The sequence below is a fragment of the Capra hircus genome, chromosome 5 (assembly GCF_001704415.2).
Source record: "Capra hircus breed San Clemente chromosome 5, ASM170441v1, whole genome shotgun sequence".
NCBI classification, from domain to species: Eukaryota; Metazoa; Chordata; class Mammalia; order Artiodactyla; family Bovidae; genus Capra; species Capra hircus.
The window spans coordinates 78,805,296-78,826,452 of NC_030812.1; the positions used below are offsets into that span (position 1 = coordinate 78,805,296).

Below are 21,157 nucleotides of genomic sequence, written 5' to 3' on the forward strand. Positions count from 1 at the left end.
TAACAATAGAAGGTAGATTAGTGGTTGGCCTAGGTCAGATATGGAGGGAATGGACTGAAAGGGATTCAAAGGAACTTTCAGTTCAGTACAGTTCAGTCACTCAGTCATGTCTGACTCTTTGCAACCCCATGAATCGCAGCACGCCAGGCCTCCCTGCCCATCACCAACTCCCAGAGTTCACTCAGATTCACATCCATCGAGTCAGTGATGCCATCCAGCCATCTCATCCTCTGTCGTCCCCTTCTCCTCCTGCCCACAATCCCTGCCAGCATCAGAGTCTTTTCCAATGAGCCACCTCTTCACATGAGGTGGCCAAAGTACTGGAGTTTCAACTTTAGCATCATTCCTTCCAAAGAAATCCCAGGGCTGATCTCCTTCAGAATGGACTGGTTGGATCGCCTTGCAGTCCAAGACTCTCAAGAGTCTTCTCCAACACCACAGTTCAAAAGCATCAATTCTTCTGCGCTCAGCTTTCTTCACAGTCCAACTCTCATATCCATACATGACTACTGGAAAAACCATAGCCTTGATTAGATGGACCTTTGTTGGCAAAGTAATGTCTCTGCTTTTGAATATGCTATCTAGGTTGGTCATAACTTTCCTTCTAAGGAGTAAGCGTCTTTTAATTTCATGGCCTCAGTCACCATCTGCAGTGATTTTGGAGCCCAAAAAATTAAAGTCTGACACTGTTTCCACTGTTTACCCGTCTGTTTCCCATGAAGTGACGGGACTGGATGCCATGATCTTCATTTTCTGGATATTGAGCTTTAAGCCAACTTTTTCGCTCTCCTGTTTCACTTTCATCAAAAGGCTTTGTTGTTCCTCTTCACTTTCTGCCATAAGGGTGGTGTCATCTGCATATCTGAGGTTATTGATATTTCTCCTGGCAGTCTTGATTCCAGCTTGTGCTTCTTCCAGCCCAGCATTTCTCATGATGTATTCTGCATATAAGTTAAATAAACAGGGTTACAATATACAGCCTTGACGTACTCCTTTTCATATTTGGAAACAGTCTGTTGTTCCATGTCCAGTTCTAACTGTTGCTTCCTGACCTGCGTATAGGTTTCTCAAGAGGCAGGTCAGGTGGTCTGGTATTCCCATGTCTTTCACAATTTTCCAGTTTATTGTGATCCTCACAGTCAAAGGCTTTGGCATAGTCAATAAAGCAGAAATAGATGTTTTTCTGGAACTCTTGCTTTTTTGATGATCCAGCAGATGTTGGCAATTTGATCTCTGGTTCCTCTGCCTTTTCTAAAACCAGCTTGAACATTTGGAAGTTCACGATTCACGTATTGCTGAAGCCTGGCTTGGAGAATTTTGAGCATTACTTTACTAGTTTGTGAGATGAGTGCAATTGTGTGGTAGTTTGAGCATTCTTTGGCATTGCTTTTCTTTGGGATTGGAATGAAAACTGACCTTTTCCAGTCCTGTGGCCACTGCTGAGTTTTCCAAATTTGCTGGCATATTGAGTGCAGCACTTTCACAGCATCATCTTTCAAGATTTGAAATAGCTCAACTGGAATTCTATCACCTCCACTAGCTTTGTTTGTAGTTTTGCTTCCTAAGGCCCACTTGACTTCTCATTCCAGGATGTCTGGCTCTAGGTGAGTGATCACACCATCGTGAATATCTTGGTCGTGAAGGTCTTTTTTGTACAGTTCTTCTGTGTATTCTTTTCACCTCTTTTTACTAACTTCTGCTTCTGTTAGGTCCATACCATTTCTGTCCTTTATCGAGCCCATCTTTGCTTGAAATGTTCCTTGGTATCTCTAGTTTTCTTGAAGAGATCTCCAGTCTTTCCCATTTTGTTGTTTTCCTCTATTTCTTTGCATTGATTGCTGAGGAAGCTTTCTTATCTCTCCATGCTATTCTTTGGAACTCTGCATTCAGATGCTTATATCTTTCCTTTTCTCCTTTGCTTTTCGCTTCTCTTGTTTGGGGGATGATTAAAATGTTTTATTCATGTACACAATTTTCATAGACAATTATTACCATATGATGTGAAGTATGTCACAAAGATAGTGAGGCCCTGTCACTTACCTACCTGAAATTATAGATACGTATATCTAGTTCTGGAGAAGGCAATGGCAACCCACTCAAGTACTCAATATCAGGGATGGAGGAGTCTGGTAGGCTGCAGTCCATGGGGTCATAAAGAGTTGGACACGACTGAACCACTTCACTTTCACTTTTCACTTTCATGCATTGGAGAAGGAAGTGGCAACCCACTGCGGTGTTCTTGCCTGGAGAATCCCAGGGACGGCGGAGCGTGGTGGGCTGCTGTCTGTGGGGTCGCACAAAGTTGGACACGACTGAAGCAACTAAGCAGCAGCAGCATATCTAGTTCTAAATTTTCTAGAGTGTAAGACCTAGAGAATTAACATGCTTTTTATTATGTGGTTGTTTAAAATCAGTAATTAGTAATATAATGCTTTCTGACATATTAAACCTAGAACAGCCTAATAACTATATAATTAAAATCCCTTTAATTACATAGTGACTCCAGGCCATCATTGAGTGGTTTTTTTCCTGCTATCGTATTGATTCTTTGTATTTATCCAAAGACTACCTTTTGATTCATTTGCCTGAGTGGTACATGCTTAGTCATTCAGTCATGTTGGAGTCTTTGTGACCCCATGGACTGTAGCCCACCAGGCTCCTCTGTCCATGAAACTTTCCAGGCAAGAATACTGAAGTGGGTTGCCATTTTCTACTCCAATTTGGTTTATTCATCCAATGGCTAATTCAATTTTGGTTTATTTTTTTATCTTAAGATATTAGTAGAAACTGAAAATGTATCTCATGGTGGTTATATACTATTATAACTTTATTAGTTTCTGTACTATAAAGAACTGCTTTTTTATTTTCCATATTTTATAAAAGGATACTAATGACTATAAAGGATGTCTAATGAGGTCACTAGCTCATCTGTTTTTTTGACATCTTCTAATAGATATGTGTGTGTGTCTTTTATGTTTACTGAGAACTTACTTGTTTTATCGAGCGTGAATTATTGCTTTCATTGATTGTTTTATAATACTTTTTTGTTAGACATTGTTATAAATAGCATTAAATCTCAAATTAGATGTATTTAATAGAAGAATGATATATTTGGAAGCAGTTTCATTGCTACTGGATTGATGGAAAAAACTACATTTTGTTTTTATTCTAGACAACCAGATGTTTCAATATTTTATTACAATTGTGCCAACAAAATTACATACATACAAAATTTCAGCAGACACCCATCAGTTTGCCGTGACAGAAAGGGTGAGTTGAATTCAACTGGTAAAATTATTTTTTAAATCTTGTATCACTACACAAATATATTTAAAAGTTTGTATCATGTACATTGTTATTAGATGTTCATAGGACATTTAGAAAAACTGACCAAAAAAGATTAAATTTCAAATTAAAAAAAATTTAAATTTCAAATTTCAAAAATTTAAATTTCATATTTCACAAAACATTAAATTTCAATAAAGTTCAAAAGCATTAAATTTCAAAAAATAGAATTCTTTTTTTTAAACACATATTATTTTTGAAATTGTTTTCAAAATAGGTTTAAAATGAATTTTTAAAGCATTTATAGTTCTGCTACAAAATTAAGTTGAAGTATCAGGTAATCCCCTCCCTCATTTAAGATTTGGAATCCATTGATTGACCTTTTATTTTAAGCAAATAAAATATCAGAAATGGGTACTAAATATATGTTTTAGAAGAAGTAGATTTTAAAAATCTAGAATGTTTTCTGTCAATTAATAAAAAACTGTTAAACTATGATGTTAATTATTTTACTATTAATATCTTAATTTTTAGTGTTTTCCTATGTATTGGTATAAGCAGGTTTTTATCTGCCAACAGATTTTCTAATTTCACCTTTAGTTTTTAACTAATGCACCTACCCTGCGCCATGCATGGTTATTGTGACTCACATAGCAGGTTTAGAGGGTTTTCCTTCTTAAGTTAGGGCTTTGTATTCATCTGTTAATAATTGAGAGAAAAAACGTTCTGTAACCTTAGGGTAGAGTGGCTCTATAAATAAATATTGACAGTGAGGAGCAGAGTTTTAGAATTGGATAGTTTAACAGATTTCTCATCTACTCTGGGACCATATTTTCTTTCTTTCCTTCTCTTTTTTCTTCGTTTATTTTTATAAGTTATATTTACTTATTGTGTTCAAATATGGTGATATTCAAATACTAGTATACAGAAAAATTCCAAAATGTAAGTGCTTTAAAAAATTTGCTTTCCTCCATATGAGATTTTCCTTTGATAATCTTATGACTTATGTTGATTATGAGCTCAATAACTATAGAATTTTCTTTATTCTTAGGAATCTAAATACTAAAGTTTTTATGGATGTAGTGTCATGTGTTTATGACTTTTCAAATGGTTCAGAAGGGAAAAATAAAGTGTATATATATATACATATATATATATATATATATATATATATATATATATAACTATGTTTGTGTGTACACAGAGAGAAACTAAAGTGTCTGTAAGTATACATTGTGCTTGCTTTTCTGTATGGCTGGGGAGATATCATTTCTCGCTAAGGTTGGCAACACTGGAAGGTCAGGCAGTCTACACAGTGACAAGACTTTGGGGAAAATGAGTGATATACATTGCTAAGAGTGTAAAGTGGCATAATAGCTTGGAAGGGAGTTAGGCAATATCTGGAAAATGATGTATGCGTTTACCCTTTGACACAGCAATCCTACTTCTATAAATTGAATCCAGAGATAAAAGAATAGAAGTGATGTGTGTATGAGGCTATTACTTGTGTTATTTGTAATTGCAGAGACTGGAAACAACCCACATAGTACATCCACACATGGGGGAGCATGCAACTTTAAAAATATAGAGAGAAAAAGATACCTATTTACTGATATGAAATTATTTCCAGGATATATATATTTTTAATAATAAAAGTAAAAAAGAAAAATACAATCCCAGAGCATTTGGCCTTTGTGGGGTGTGTTTGTACTGATAGGGTAACTACAATAGTTGTGTTTCACTGTCAGAAAAAGTAACTGAAGTTGGCAGAATGGATGGATGATAAGAAGGTCAGCACTGACCTTCATTGGTCCTGGACCAAAAGCGAACCATTATGAGTCTTTTGTTACGTAGACACCGTGATCCCTGAAACAACATCTACTCATATAGATGGTGACAGTGTAGTTATTATTTTGGCATTATATTTAACTTATCAGAACTCTTAAGATGAAATCATTTTATATTGGAAACTTGATCAGTGGCTTATAAGGAAGCTTGTAAGGAATAAGCTTATAACAGTAGTTCTGTTGTGCTAACAGGCAAAGAGATTTTGTAGTGCCCACATGAGTTGCTATAATTTTCCTCGCTATATGTCTTCCTGAAGCTTGTAGTTTAGTTACAACGTAGTAGAAACAGGTAAGGCTTGACACAAAAGTCGTAACAAAGTGCTGGGTATCATAGCTGTTTAATGCTATGAGTTGTTGTTCAGTTGCTCAGTCGTGTCTGACTCTTTGCCACCCGGTGGTCTGCAGCATGCCAGGCCTCCCTGTCCTTCACCATCTCCTGGAGCCTGCTCAAACTCATGTCCATTGATTCGGTCCTCTGTCGTCCCGTTCTGTGTTCAGTCTTTCACAGCATTAGGGTCTTTTTTGAAGAGTCAGCTCTTTGCATCAGCTGGCCAAAGTACTGGAGCTTGAGCTTCAGCATCAGTCCTTCCAATGAATATTCATTATTGATTTCCTTTAGGATTGACTGCTTTTGAACTGTGGTGTTCGAGAAGACTCTTGAGAGTCCCTTGGAATGTTATGATAGAAATGTATTAGAAGTTTGCAAGCTTGATTTTTAAAGTATAACCAGGATGAAACAAAACATTATTTTCTCACTCAGTGTGCACACTATGGTAGGTTTGTAAATTTAGTTACACTCCTTTCAAGAAAAAAATTTCATTTAAAAACTGAACCAGTAGTCAGTCTTTCAAATTAATGCATTCTTTCTTCCTGTACTATATCTCATATGGTTTAAAATGAACAACAGAAAGTGAAATTGTTTTTTAATTTTTCAAATGACAGGAAGTAAGTATAATTATTTTGTAAATTCTTAGCAAAGAAATATTACAAAAAAAGTATGTTAAAATAGGAATGTATTGGTTGGCTAAAAAGTTCATTTGGGTTTTTCCTTATGATGCGACAGAAAAACCCAAACGAACTTCTTGGGCAATGTGATGGTTTTCAATGATTTTGCCAGTGAAGACTGTGCCATATAGTTTTAAAGTCTTGGGTTAATAGAAACCTTGAATGTGAAGTGATTTTTTTGAGAAAATAGGAAAGAATGATTCAGTTCTTTTGATTGCTTCAAAACCCAGCCATACAAAGAATACATAATAGAGAACTTGATCTAGCAGGACAATTCATGAAGAGATTTGGATGTCGTTCTTGTTCAGGAGGGCTGGAGGGCTTCCAGTTGACTGTATGCAAGTAGCCTAATGATGTGAATCCTGTTGTGTCTTCCTTCTCTCTTTCCCCTTCCTTTTGCCTTTCTTTAGGAACGTGTTATTAACCATGCTGCGGGCAGCCATGGAGTCTCTGGGATTTTTATGAAATATGATCTCAGCTCTCTTATGGTGACAGTTACCGAAGAGCATATGCCTTTCTGGCAGTTTTTTGTAAGACTTTGTGGTATTGTTGGAGGAATCTTTTCAACAACAGGTTAAGATTCATTCCTGTTTTTTTTTGTTGTTGTTTGTCTAATTTCTGAAAGTATTGCTCACAGTCAAGATACTTTTACTCAAAAGGGGCAAGAAATGTATACATTTTCATGTTTTGATGTTTAAAGAACTTTTTCTTTAAGGTTTAATTTCAGACGTCACAGATTGTATTGATTAAGTGTTACACTTAAGTTCACTGTATTCAGTGACTTAAGGGAGATTATTTAGTGTGGTTGGGCTTCCCAGGTGGCACTAGAGGTAAAGAACCTGCCTGCCAAGGCAGGAGACCGGAGAGATGTGGGTCCATTTCCTGGGTCAGGAAGATCACCTCAAGGAGGAAATGGAAACTTATTCCATTATTCTTGTCTGGAGACTCCCGTGAACAGAGGAGCTTGGTGGGCTATAGCCCATAGGGTCACAAAGAGTCAGACACAATTGAAGGGACTACACACAGAGTGTGCTAGAGAGAGCCTATTGAACTCAAGTTATGTCATTTACATGGTGGTAGCCCTGTGTCAGTCACCTATTTTCTAAAATTTTCTCTCTATATAAATGGGAATAATAATATCTAACTTGCAAGTGTGTTGTAGGATTAGATGAGAAAATGCCTGGAAACAGTAGATAGTTTGAACATAAATTTTCTTTTTCAATTCAGGTATTTTCAACAGTACAGGATGTAAAATTATATTTTATGATATGTTGTTCTATGAAATATGTACAGCCAAATTCTATGAATTCTGATCATTTTGCTTTAAGGTTATGGGATTTTCTCAAAGGTAACTTGAAAGGAAAAAGAAGTGCTATATTGTGAAAGTTAAAGTGTTAGTCACTCAGTCATGTCCCACTCTTTGAGACCCCATGCACTGTAGCCTGTCAGGCTCCTCTGTTCATGGAATTCTCCAGGCAGAAATACTGGAGTGGGTAGCCATTCCTTTTGCAGAACTGTAACTGAAAATTTGAGTGTTAAATATAGAAAGAAAAATAAAATAGAAAGAATAAAGGAAATATTAGGTTGGTGCAAAAGTAGCTGTGGTTTTTACATTGTTGAAATTTATCATTTGATGTTAGAATACATTCTAAATAAATGTGCTCATGTATACATCATTTTACTGTGCATTTCTCGCTTTATAAAACATATGGCTGATGACTTATTACTTGCTGTTTATTTTATATTTATTTTAGACTATGGAAATGATGTTAGACAAAAAGCAAATTTAAGCGATTTTCTTATTTGAGTTCAAAATGGGTTGTAAAGCAGCCAAGACAACTTGCAATATCAACAGTGCACTTGGCCCAGAAACTGCTAATGAATATACAGTGCAGTGATGCTTCAGGAAGTTTTGCAAAGGAGACGAGAGCCTTGAAGATGAGGAGTGTAGTGGCAGGGCATTGGAAGTTGACAGCTTCAATTAACAGCCATCATTGAAGCTGATTCTCTTAGAACTACAGAAGTTGCAGAGGAGCTCAACGTCAACCATTCTATGGTCATTTGGCACTTGAAGCGATTTGGAAAGGTGAAGAAGCTTGATTTAAGTGGCTGCCTATGAGCTGACTGAAAATAAAAAAATTCATTTTGAAGTGTCTTCTCTTTTTCTGTGCAACAACAAGCCATTTCTCAATCAGACTGTGACGTGCAACAAAAAGTGGGCTGTATATGATATCCAGAGATGACCAACTCAGAAGCTCCAAAGCACTTCCCAAAGCTAAACTTGCACCAGAAAATGGGTCACGGTCATGGTTTGGTGGTCTGCCACCCATCTAATCCTCTGTAGGCAAAATCATTACATCTGAGGAGTATGCTCAGCAAATCAATGAGAAGCACCGAAAGGTGCAGCACCTCCAGCTGACACTGGTCAACAAAAAGGCCCAATTCCTCTCTATAACAATGCCCGACTGCAGGTTGCACAACCAACTTTTCAAAAGTTGAATAAATTGGGCTATGAAGTTTTATCTCATTTGTGGTATTCACCTGACTTCTCACCAACTGACTATCACTTCTTCAAGCATCTTGACCATTTCTTGCAGGGAAAATGCTTCCAAAACAGCAGGAGGCAGAAGATACTTCCCAAGACTTCATTGAATCCCAAAGCATGGATTTTTATGCTACAGGAATAAGCAAACTTATTTCTCATTGGCAACAATGTGTTGATTCTAATTGTTCCTATTTTGATTAAAAAAAGTGTTTGAGCCTGGTTATAATGATTTAAAATGCAGTCTGAAACTGCAGTTACTTTTATACCAACCTAAATAGTTCCTTTTTTATGCTAACTTCTGTTTAATATTACATGGAGTTTATAGTTTCAATTATATTTTTTAAATGAATGAATAGCTTTTTTATGAAAATTTTGGTTACTGCTTTATTTACAATAGAGTCATTTAAATTTGTGGTGGTGTAAGATATATTAGCACCTTTGAAAAGATTGCTTTGTCAAGGTCGTGAATTATGTGGCCTTCTGATTTTGAAAAGAAGTTCACTTATTTTAAAATCCACTTGTCTTGATATTTTTAACTGTGGATGTCAGTAAAGCAAACTGTTTCCTTCCTTAACCTATTCCATTGTAATTAGTTGAGTTTTTTATTCTTACTCACAAATTTAGGAAGTAAATAACAGGAAGAAATTTCATTAGAAGCATAATTTAATTAAAAACAAACATTTTGTTGTTACAGGCATGTTACATGGAATTGGCAAATTTATAGTTGAAATAATTTACTGTCGTTTCAGACTTGGAGCCTACAAACCTGTCAATTCTGTAAGTGATACAGTGATTTCCATCCTAAGTCATAGTATCATTGTTAAATCTAAATATTAGCTCTTGGTGCCTAAAAGAAATTGCCCAAAATAAACCATTATGTTTAGAGGAAATAGTGTAAGAAGTAAAGCTCACACTTTGATCTTTTTGTTCCTCCCTAGGTTCCCTTTGAAGATGGCCACACGGACAACCATGTACCTCTTTTAGAAAATAATACACATTAACATCTCCCAAGTAAAGGAGAAGAACTTTTTGCCTGAGACATAAAACCTTTTTTAATAATAAAATATTGTGCAATATATTCAAAGAAAAGAAAATATGAATGAAAAACAGAAATCACACCTAGGGACAAAAAAAAAAAAAAAAAAAACCCAAAACTGAAATCCTATATGTTCCGTGTCTGTTACAAATGTTCTAGAAGAAATTATGCAGCTAATCTATAATCAGTGAATAAGCCCAGCTGGAGTATTGCTTTGAACATGACCCCTTCTGATATTTTCATAGCAAATGGGCAGTATTGAAATCAGACCTTGCTTCTTGATGACAGAGCCTAAAGGAAGAAGTCAAATCACATCTAAAGAAAATGGCATTGATAAGTGCAAATGTTTTCATCTCTTTGTTTTTTTAAAGATATGATGTCAGAATAAAATATGTAAAACATATGGAAAACTAGTGTAGACTTTAAAAAGTGTGGTCAGGTCACATGGTTAATAAAGGAAAAGGCGGGGTCCCTGTGTTATAGCCATATTACTGTTAAGCCATAATGACAAGACCATTTATCCAATTTTGGGTCTTAGGGTGGTAACTGCTTTTCTTTAAACTTTGGCTGTTGACATTTCTGATTGTTCAAGGCAAGGTTGTGAAAGACTAAGGTAAATACTCAGAAGGGCAGATGCTGTAATATGTAACAGAGGCAGATGCTGTAATATGTAACAGGTATCATTCACAATTTGTATAGTGGGCACGTACGCAGGGAGAAGAAAGCACAAGTTTAAAAAAGATGCTAAATTTCCTAATCTGATCCTTATTTTTTGTTATGGTTTGGGAACAGGGGGTGAGTAATAAAAAGATCCACTGCTAATGATGGAAATAATCAGTTTGTAAAATATTAAGAGGAAAAGTAGCGTTTTTTATGTGTTGTGGTAGTGGGCAACAGGGTAACTTAAAAATAGAAGTATAAGGCAAATATTTAAGTAAGACAAAATAATGTCAGAACTGAGAGATTATCATATTAAACTGTCATATTAAACATAATATTAAATGTTTATCATAGTAAACATTTAAACTGTAAAACTGTATTATGAAAAAACGATCTGCATTCAGAGTGTCCTGAATGTGATTGATTCTGTATTAGATTGTGTTGGTCTAGATTTCTTACTATTTAAGGATTCATTTTAAATTTCTAGACTATAAAAGATTTTAAAGAGGGGTATATCACTCAGGTGCTGTTAAAACCTAAATTTGGAATATGTGTGCCAACATGATTTTTCCTGTTGTAATGCTTAATAATGACAGTAGAAGAATCATCAACCAGTTCCTCGTGGTTTAAGTCTTTCAGGGAAATGGGGAAACAAAAATTCCAGGTAAGTGACAAGACCAAGACTAAAAAACAAGATTTTAAATGGTTTTTAGAGAATAGGACACCACAAGTTAGAGTTTTTCAAATTCCTTTCTGTTAAAAAGTAAAAGAAAAAAATGTCCTGTTGAAAGCAGTTGGGGCAGATAACGGAAAGAAGAAGAAATACTGATAAAACTACTTTATAGTAAAGCTTATATAAGAATGCTATTTTGCAAATAATAAGAGAAGCATCATTGTTTAAAATATATAGTTAATATGATTAAGAGCCATTAAGTTAACTGACTAATATAAGTGACAAGTTTATGCTTTGAAAGATTTTTGAATTCAGAAAATTCCAAATAATGAATAGCCTTCTCATTATTTAGAAATTTCTGATTTCTTCAGATGTTATTTCCAGTGAAGGTAGACTAGGAAAAGGAATTTTTAATTAGAATTAGAATTTTAGCTATTTTAGACTGAATGTTGGTTCTGTGAATCTGCTTGTCAGAAAATTCAATTTAGTTTCAGGGTTATTTTAATAGGGAAAACTATTGATTTAGAATTATTTTCTCTCAATTAGGATTATAAAAGTTGAATATCTTTAAGAAGGATTTTAAAAATTATTTTGGTACTTGCATATGATTTTTACTTGTTACCGTTTTGTTTTCCAAATACCACATTAAAATTGTAATAGTATTAATCTGTCCCATTAAAACTGAGTATAAAAGGAATTTCTTTGAAGCAAAATCCTACTTTGCCATTGATTTCCATTTTAAATGTTATGAAAGGTTTTCACCTGAAACCCCTTGAATAGTCAGGGTCAGATTTTGGGCAATCAAAGTATTAAGATTCTGACCAGCCCTTTGTATGATGAGTGATGAGGTCCGCTTGTATATTAGGATTTAGTAGCAGTTTTTGACCTCACCAAGTGTCTCACCAAGTGTTTCTTTTCCATGGCAGAGAACACTGTACTGGCCTGTCTATCTATTGGCATGTACCTGGGGATGCCTCTAGTAGGATACCCAAGTTTATTACTCAATTTTTTATTTTATTAGGGCATTCATAGTATCTATGTGTATATATTCCATCCTGAATATTTTGAGATCTGGAATTACATGAAATGAGTTTCCTTTTTCATCTGTGTTTGCATACATTAGCCTATAAAAAGATGAAATGTTTAAATGAAAAAGATGAATAATTGTCTGCTGCAGTATTTGTACACTTAAGACTACCTCTTGGGAAAAGCTTAACTTAGAATTACACATTTTTAATTCTTGACTTAGATGATTAATATGCTTTTCTCATACATTTTATGATATAAAGCACTGATTTTTGTAATAAAACTTTACTAATGACAAAGTTTATAATCTTTAATACAAGCTTTGGGATTCTTAAAGGAGTGACTAAGGTTTACTTTTTTTAATGGTATAAAGGACACATGTTGTGTATTGTCTTTTTATGTCTTAGGTTAGTAATTCAGGTACCCAAAATTAAATGTACATGCAGCTCCTTTGTTTCACAATTTAAGACCTTTAAACTTAAGTTTGAGATGTGTATATTTTTTTAATTACTTAACCTGAGCCTTAGTATCTTTAAAATCTCATCAGGACTTTAACCTAGTACTTAAGCTCTTCCCTCTCTGTTTGGAGGTCTAGAAAACCTTTAAGCCAAAATGAGTCACCCTTTGTCAGCACTATCCAAATAGATCACTACTTGTTCACTACCTTATGGTATGAAGCCTGGAGTAATATCCAAGTACTATTTATTTATTGTAATTTCTCCCACCCCTTTTGGAATATTTTAGTGATTAAATCAGCATTATTTTAAGAGTAGGCAACAAAATGCCTTGGATTTTTTTTCTTGTAGTTTTTAAAATTGTTTTAACAGAAAGAAACACAAGATTCATTCAGGGTCTCAATCCTAAAGATTTGGACTCAATAAAATACATTGTACAATAATTTTTTTTGTCCTTTTACAATCATGTACCCCCAAATAAGCCTTAGTTCCTCATATTTAAGCTTTTTCCTCCTAGGAAAACTACAGCAATCTTTATCATTCAGTAGCTTTCCTTTTGCTTCAGATGGAGCTAAATTGCTGTATCATATGGCATTCTATGTTTTTTTGTGTTACGTGTGAGGAATAGAGTTGACTCCAATTTATACACCTGTAAACAGATTATAATCAGCAAAACATTTAATGGTTTTGTTTCAGCGACTGCAAGTTGTATTTATCAAAAGCATTAACAATTCTTCCAAATTCATTTATGCTGTTTATATAATAATTTTAATGTAAACCCCAGAATAAGGAGGTGTGGCAAAAGGTATACATTGATGTAAGATACGTACTACATACTAAAGCAGACCTTCAACAACACGGCATATAATTATGTAGTAAATATTTTATAAATTCTGTTTTCAAGCAACTATACAAACTAATTGGGTGATTTCTTGTATTATACTTATCTTTGATTTGTTTTAAGATATTTTTCTAGAATTGATGAAATTGACCCAACTCCACATCTTTCCAACCCATTTACAATTCCAGCTTGGAACTGATATTTCAAATAAAGTAGCTGCTGCTGCTGCTGCTGCTGCTAAGTCGCATCAGTTGTGTCTGACTCTGTGCGACCCCATAAACGGCAGCCCACCAGGCTCCCTCATCCCTGGGATTCTCCAGGCAAGAACACTGGAGTGGGTTGCCATTTCCTTCCCCAATGCATGAAAAGTGAAAGTGAAGTCGCTCAGTCATGTCCAACTCTTAGCGACCCCATGGACAGCAGCCTACCAGGCTCCTCTGGCCCTGGGATTTCCCAGGCAAGAATACTGGAGTGGGGTTCCATTGCCTTCTCCACAAATAAGGTAGGGATACACCTAAAATATTAATCTATTTTATATCAGAGAGCTCTTTCTAGCTGTTAACAATTTCAGTTAAGTATCTGTTGTCATAATTCTATCTGCACCTCACAGGGCATTCTTCTCTCTCAAGTCAGTTGTATCTTAAAATCAGCAATTCTAGCAATTTGTTATATTTTTAAGAAGTAATCTAGGTAGTGAGCATTTTTTCATATTTATAACAGTTCAGTTCAGTTGCTCAGTCGTGTCCGACTCTGCAACCCCATGAATCGCAGCACGCCAGGCCTCCCTGTCCATCACCAACTCCCGGAGTTCACTCTGACTCGCGTCCATCGAGTCAGTGATGCCATCCAGCCATCTCATCCTCGGTCGTCCCCTTCTCCTGCCCCCAATCCCTCCCAGCATCAGAGTCTTTTCCAATGAGTCAACTGTTCACATGAGATGGCCAAAGTACTGGAGTTTCAGCTTTAGCATCATTCCTTCCAAAGAAATCCCAGGGCTGATCTTCAGAATGGACCGGTTGGATCTCCTTGCAGTCCAAGGGACTCTCAAGAGTCTTCTCCAACACCACACTTCAAAAGCATCAATTCTTCGGCGCTCAGCCTTCTTCACAGTCCAACTCTCACATCCATACATGACCACAGGGAAGAACATAGCCTTGACTAGACAGACCTTAGTCGGCAAAGTAATGTCTCTGCTTTTGAATATGCTATCTAGGTTGGTCATAACTTTTCTTCCAAGGAGTAAGCGTCTTTTAATTTCATGGCTGCAATCACCATCTGCAGTGATTTTGGAGCCCAGAAAAATAAAGTCTGACACTGTTTCCACTGTTTCCCCATCTATTTCCCATGAAGTGATGGGACTGGATGCCATGAACTTTGTTTTCTGAATGTTGAGCTTTAAGCCAACTTTTTCACTCTCACTTTCATCAAGAGGCTTTGTAGTTCCTCTTCACTTTCTGCCGTAAGGGTGCTGTCGTCTGCATATCTGAGGTGATTGATATTTCTCCTGGCAATCTTGATTCCAGCTTGTATTTCTTCCAGTCCAGTGTTTCTCATGATGTACTCTGCATATAAGTTAAATAAGCAGGGTGACAATATACAGCCTTGACGTACTCCTTTTCCTATTTGGAACCAGTCTGTTCTATGTCCAGTTCTAACTGCTGCTTCCTGGCCTGCATACAGATTTCTCAAGAGGCAGGTTAGGTGATGTGGTATTCCCATCTCTTTCATAATTTTCCATATTTGTATATGGTTCCCAAAATATAATTTTTTAGATTTTCAGAGAAAATGTACAGGGGAAAGTTATGTGGAAATCTGCATGTGATTCTTGTGAAATTTGAAACATACTGACATTTTTAGAAACATTCAGTTTATTCGGTCAGTCGTGTCTGACTCTGCAACGCCATGGACTGCAGCACACCAGGCTTCCCTGTCCATCACCAACTCCCTGAACTTGCTCAGACTGGTATCCACCGAGTCAGTGATGTCATCCAACCATCTCATCCTCTGTTGTTGCCTTCTCCTGTTTTCAGTCTTTCCCAGCATCAGAGTCTTTTCTAAGGAGTCAGTTCTTCGCATCAGGTAGCCAAAGAACATCAGGTAGCCAATTGGAACTTCAGCTTTAGCATCAGTCCTTCCAGTGAATATTCAGGATTGTTTTCCTTTAGGATTGACTGGTTTGATCTCTTTACAATCCAAGAAACTTAAGGCTGGTCTAATTTAATTGTTAATGCTTACTATGAGATACACTACTTGACTGTTAGTCCCTTCTCAAGTCAATTTTACCATGAGATTCTAAGTCACTTATTTAAATGAGCTAAAAATTTAAATTATTAAATCTTATACTAGCTGGAGATGTTAAGTTAGTATAAAATTTTGAGAAATGTTTTTCTGATTTGTGTGCTCATCTGCCTCAACTTTTTCTAGAATTAATTGCCTCGTGTTGACTTTTCAATTCTGTAATGTTTGTTACTGTGATATCTTGTGGGTGCAGAATATAGGGATTAACAAAGCTTTTTAAAAGTAACCCTTTCTTTGTACTTACTGCCCCCTTCTCCATCAAAAGTAGGAAGTTCTTACTGGATTGTATATATTAGGCACTCAAATTACTGTTAATTGGTCTTGATAGAGAGTAGCTAGGGGTTTTCTTTCATGCAGATACATACTTTTACAGCTTAATCATCACAAGAGAACTTTGTGTCATTTCTCTAATACCAGAGGTAGAATATTCTTCAGCATGTGTTACCAAATTGCAAGTCCATGTGCCTGATGCACAGTGAGGTCTGTCAATACTAAAACATTAGAGTTTGGAACAGAGAAAGGTTTATTACAGATTCATACAAGGAAATGGTTGGCTGATGCCTTAAGAAACCCAGTTAGTGAAAGCTTTCAACAAGCCCCTTTAAAAGCCAAAGGTGAAGGAGGGGCGTGGTTAGTTGTTACAAACTTCTAAGCATCAGATCCTTTGTTCTTGAGGTCAGGTCATGATTGGGGAACGATGTTCCTGTAAATCTCTACAAACCAATGTTATTCTCTGTCTCTGTTATTCTCTTGTCCAAGAAAGGGCAAGGTCCCAAGGCACAACCTGCATCCTCCAAGGTCCTGGTCCTGGCTAAGAGGAGGCAGATTTCAGCTGGCAGCTCCCTCAGGGCCAGGTCCCCAAACCCTGCCAAGTTGTCATCTCTGCCACGCACCCAACCCACCTCATCCTCAGTCTCCTCAGGCTGCCCAAAAAGAGGGGAGACCAGGTCCAACAGACTGCAACCAAGGCGGATATCTGTGCTATTTGGTAGCAGAGACAGGGATGGGGGAGAGGTTCACTGCTCCTCAAGGTCTGGGCCAAGGCTAGTGGAGGGCTTTAGGGCTCTGGAGCCCTGCAGGACATAGTTCCCAGTCTGTTCCCTGGGTCCTCCAGTTCACTCACTGGCCCAAGCCTGGATGAGCTGGAGGGCCTCTAGGAGAAGGCCTGAATCTGTCTTTTACCTGATGACCACCGCACCACTGACCCTTGGCTGAATCACTTCCCTAATTGTCCCTCATTGACAGTTACTTATGGGGTGTGCCCACTGTGGCACTGACCAATAACTGAGCAGGACAACTAATGGTTGCTCACTAACAGCTTGCTGCTTGTGAGTGGGGCCCACTGAGGGACTGACCAATGGCTGAGCAAGACCTGTTCCCTAATAACAGGGTGCAGAGTAATGAGGCACAGCAATAGCTACCTCGTGTAAGGGCTGTGCTCATCCTGCGCTGTACCCTATTAATGGTGTCTGAAAAAGCATTATGGGTATGTGTTAATTCATATTCATCTGGTAGTTTCTTTTTATTTTCCTAAGGATGAGGGAGAGGATCTATTGCAGTAGTCAACAGTTAAAGATACAGTACTAGAAGAGAGGAAATGAGTCTTTAATTCAAATTTTCATTTAATCAAGTCAAAACTGAATGATCAGCGGAATTTATTGAATTGGTGAAACAAAATAACCAAAAGATAGTAAATTCTTAGAACTATTATGTTTTGTCCAATTTCACTGAATTATATCTTGATTTCTTTTTTATCATCTATAGTTTTTATCTTAATCAACTCAAACATATCACACAGAAATCTCAAACTGAAGATAACCAGGTGCTTGCTTTCAGAGCTGGGTTTTCTGCCCTGGAAAGTAGTTTGCATAACTTAGATGAGATTGAGAAAGACATTGCCCAGAAGAGTCTCCCTGCCCCGACCCCAAATGTGCTTTATGGGGTTCAGAAAAATTTCAAATAATACTGAGCTAGAAGTTGCCCTCACAGCTCTAGTATACTTCTACCACATGAATGTGCCTTTCTGAGTATTAACCAATTATCCCAGGAAGTGAGCCATATGTATAACTACCATTGAGTGTTTTATGCTCATATAATTTTCTAGTAGTTATGATTATTTTTAGTTACTTAGGCCCCAGGTACTGTTACTTGAATCATATCCCAAGTGTTTAACATGAAGTGCTGCAATCTAAAATGCACTCATCTCTCAAATATGAGGAAAGTTGGGATAACAGTTATATTATTAATATGGGAATTTGATAACAGATTTTTACTAATTCATTTGCATTATACATAAACTATTTTTAAAACAACACCTGTTCTCTGAACTTCCAGTCACTTAATGAAGTCTGTCCTTTTCTGCTGCACATTGTACAGGTAACATTCTGCAACTGGAGTGATCAAGATACTAGCAAGTCCTGGTGAAAGAGTGAACTTCCCCACAGAAAACATGACTAGCATTTACATTTTTTGTTGGCAATTTTGCTTTTCTCAGTGGCAAAGATCAGGAAAATGGGTTTTTACGTGATTTTAGCCTAGGGCCTTCCTCTGATATTATTCACTCTAATCGAAGGCCTGGGCAATATAAGCTTAAATATAAGGGATTTGACCACTTTAATGAACAAGAGGAAAACTCCTAAGAGGAGGTAATCAGGAAAATTGATGATTCAAACGATTTAGAAACAATAGTTGTCAAATTCAAATTATAAGAACCAATTTTTACTTAAAAGCATAATAATCAGCCATAATTAAAATATGCTTGAGCCCTCACTCTATATACATTATTTACACCTCTTGGTTCTCTTCAGGTTTCAGATGTGGGTATAGTGAAGGAAAATGTTAGATGTAAACCCACTTTTCTAATTCCCCAGCCCTCAACCAGGACTCCATAGTATAGCACAAAAAGAAAGCAGAAACCTCCATGGAGAATTGTTTCTCTTAAGCATTTATGACGATGTTGAGACCTTTGTCTACTTATCTTGATTTTCAGCTTTTATGCTAAGTACACTAAGTATACTAAGCACACTGTACTAAATGGTTCCAATGACAACTGCCTTTCTTTAGCATATCTCAACGTCTGTCATGTGTCCTTCCATGTTTAGTTGACATTAGTCCTCTCAAGGAGAACAAAGCTAAATAAGGGAAGATGGGTGTCCTTTGGTGTTTTATATTCAAGAGCACAGAATAGTGTTAAAGAAACAATCTGGAAACAATTTTTTTCCTAAAATGTGTATAATTGGCTAGGATATGACTTTTGTTCTCTTACTGAAATGAAATAAAAATGTATAGTTTAGAAATAAGGATGAATACATGGCAGCACATTTGACAGGTAATGATGGGCATGTTTGTTACCTAATCTTGAGAACCACAGTTGCCGTTTTAGAGGTATCTGAGAGGTTCCAGACAAAGGGGGATCACCAAATGTCCTTAGGCATTAAGTGTGCTAGATGCCCTAAAGTAGGAGAGGAATTTGTAGCAGAAGCTCACGATGAAGAACCACACATTCCGTGCCACCTGAGATCTTGCAATGAGGAGACGCCAGGCGATGAGGAAGAGAGCAGTATTGAAGAGGTAGTGAATATTTCGGAGCCTGGAAACAGACATATGTAGTCAAAGTCAACACAGTATCAAATACCCAACTATGTTACCTAAGGCATAAATGTATCTTTTCCTGGCTATGACCAGCAAATAATTAAGCATCCTCAGGTATATGGCACTATCTGATAGTCTTTTGATTTTGATATCTTTCATTTCCACCACATTCCTTCTGAGTAATCATATTTCTACAATATTCCCCTGACTAGTTTCCCTTTCTCATACCTCTCTGCTTTAACCTGTCTTATAAACACGGCTAATATAAGCTTTCTTAAATACACTTTGATCATGTTACTGTATATCACAAATCACTGATTCTCGTTTGCTGCTACTGCTAAGTTGCATCAGTCGTGTCCGACTCTGTGCGACCCCATAGACAGCAGCCCACCAGGCTCCTCTGTCCCTGGGATTCTCCCGGCAAGAACACTGGAGCGGGTTGCCATTTCCTTCTCCAATGCATGAAAGTGAAAAGTGAAAGTAAAGTCGTTCAGTCGTGTCCGACTCTTAGCGACCCCATGAACTGCAGCCTACCAGGCTCCTCCGTCCATGGGGTTCTCTAGGCAAGAGTACTGGAGTGGGTTGCCATTGCCTTCTCCAGATTCTCGTTTGCTAGAGGGTAAATTCTAAAGTCTCACCTTGCTTTTCAAGGTTCCTGTCTGTTTGCAATCAACTTTTCCCATCCTGGTCATCTCTGCATTAAAAACCCTTTGCTTCTACCAGAATTATGCAAGACTGCTATAATTCTATGTTCCTTAGGGATTAATTAATTATTGAAAAAATTTTCAGGCAGTCAAAGCTATTGAAGAACAGTTAATTGATTTGCCCATGTTAAATAGTATCCATCAGGTTTCCTGCCTGTTGGGTATTCTTTATATCACATTATGACAGGATATGATAGAAGAAACAAACTTAGATACAAATCTGGCTCCTCCACTTACCATGTACAGCTTGCCCACTCCCTCCTTTGAGCCTAAATAGTTCTTTGATGGAAATGGGATGACAAAAATACTACCTGCCTTATAGAAGTCTGGTGAAGTCTAAATAAACAGTGTATACTAGGATATATAGTATAAAGGCTGGAAAAATATTAACTGCTCTCAAATTTCATGCCTGGTATAAAATGAGATACACATGCTAAGTACTCAATAAATGTTAACTGTTACACTTACCTTTTTAAGTGTTGCTTTGCTTCTGGGATCCCAGCCATATCCTCTTTCAATAAGTACTTCTTAACTCCTAAAACATAATTTTCAATGTATTCTAACCAGTTCAACTGACGTACATCAAAGTTGAACACCTGAAAGGCAAGAAGAGATTATGGACTGTCAGAATTGCTGGATGATCACTTTGCACATTTGATGAAGTTTCTTTTATATAAAAAGTGACATTCGGTTTGGAAGATTTAGGTGATACCCCTCCAAATGAGATTATTTGAGCTGTTATTTTAAAGGCAGTGATAATATGGATTGCCATGTATAAGAAATATTTAAACATTCAGTTCAATGCAATCGCTCAGTCATGTCCAACTCTTTGCAATCCCATGAACCGTAGCACGCCAGGCCTCCCTGAACATCACCAACTCCCAGAGTTTACCCCAACTCATGTCCATTGAGTCAGTGATGCCAACTAACCATCTCATCCTTTGTCGTTCCCTTCTCCTGCCCTCAATTTCCCAACATCAGGGTCCTTCCAAAAGAGTCAGCTCTTTGCATCAGGTGGCCAAAATATTGGAGTTTCAGCTTCAACATCAGTGCTTCCAATGAAAACCCAGGACTGATTTCCTTTAGGATGGACTGGTTGGATCTCCTTGTAGTCCAAGGGTCTCTCAAGAGTCTTTTCCAACACCACAGCTCAAAAGCATCAATTCTTCAGCACCCAGCTTTCTTTATAGT

General features: G+C 36.9%; 2 protein-coding genes across 3 annotated transcripts in view; one reads left to right on the plus strand and one right to left on the minus strand.

The window, feature by feature from the left end:
• Positions 1-11,748, plus strand: part of ERGIC2 (ERGIC and golgi 2) — a 44,029-nt gene extending 32,281 nt beyond the window's left edge. The window contains exons 11-14 of one of the 2 annotated variants that reach the window (XM_005680705.2): positions 3,173-3,270; positions 6,548-6,710; positions 9,377-9,459; positions 9,621-11,059. In XM_005680705.2, coding sequence (XP_005680762.1) covers positions 3,173-3,270; positions 6,548-6,710; positions 9,377-9,459; positions 9,621-9,683 — 407 coding nt within the window. In that variant the 3' untranslated portion in view covers positions 9,684-11,059. Of the gene's footprint in view, positions 1-3,172; positions 3,271-6,547; positions 6,711-9,376; positions 9,460-9,620 lie in introns of both variants that reach the window. The other variant, XM_005680706.3, reaches the window with a different exon arrangement.
• Positions 17,256-21,157, minus strand: part of FAR2 (fatty acyl-CoA reductase 2) — a 92,127-nt gene continuing 88,225 nt past the window's right edge. Inside the window, exons 11-12 of the mRNA XM_005680707.3 lie at positions 20,435-20,562; positions 17,256-19,260 (exon numbers count right to left, since the gene is read on the minus strand). Coding sequence (XP_005680764.1) covers positions 19,098-19,260; positions 20,435-20,562 — 291 coding nt within the window. The 3' untranslated portion in view covers positions 17,256-19,097. The remainder of the gene's footprint in view (positions 19,261-20,434; positions 20,563-21,157) is intronic.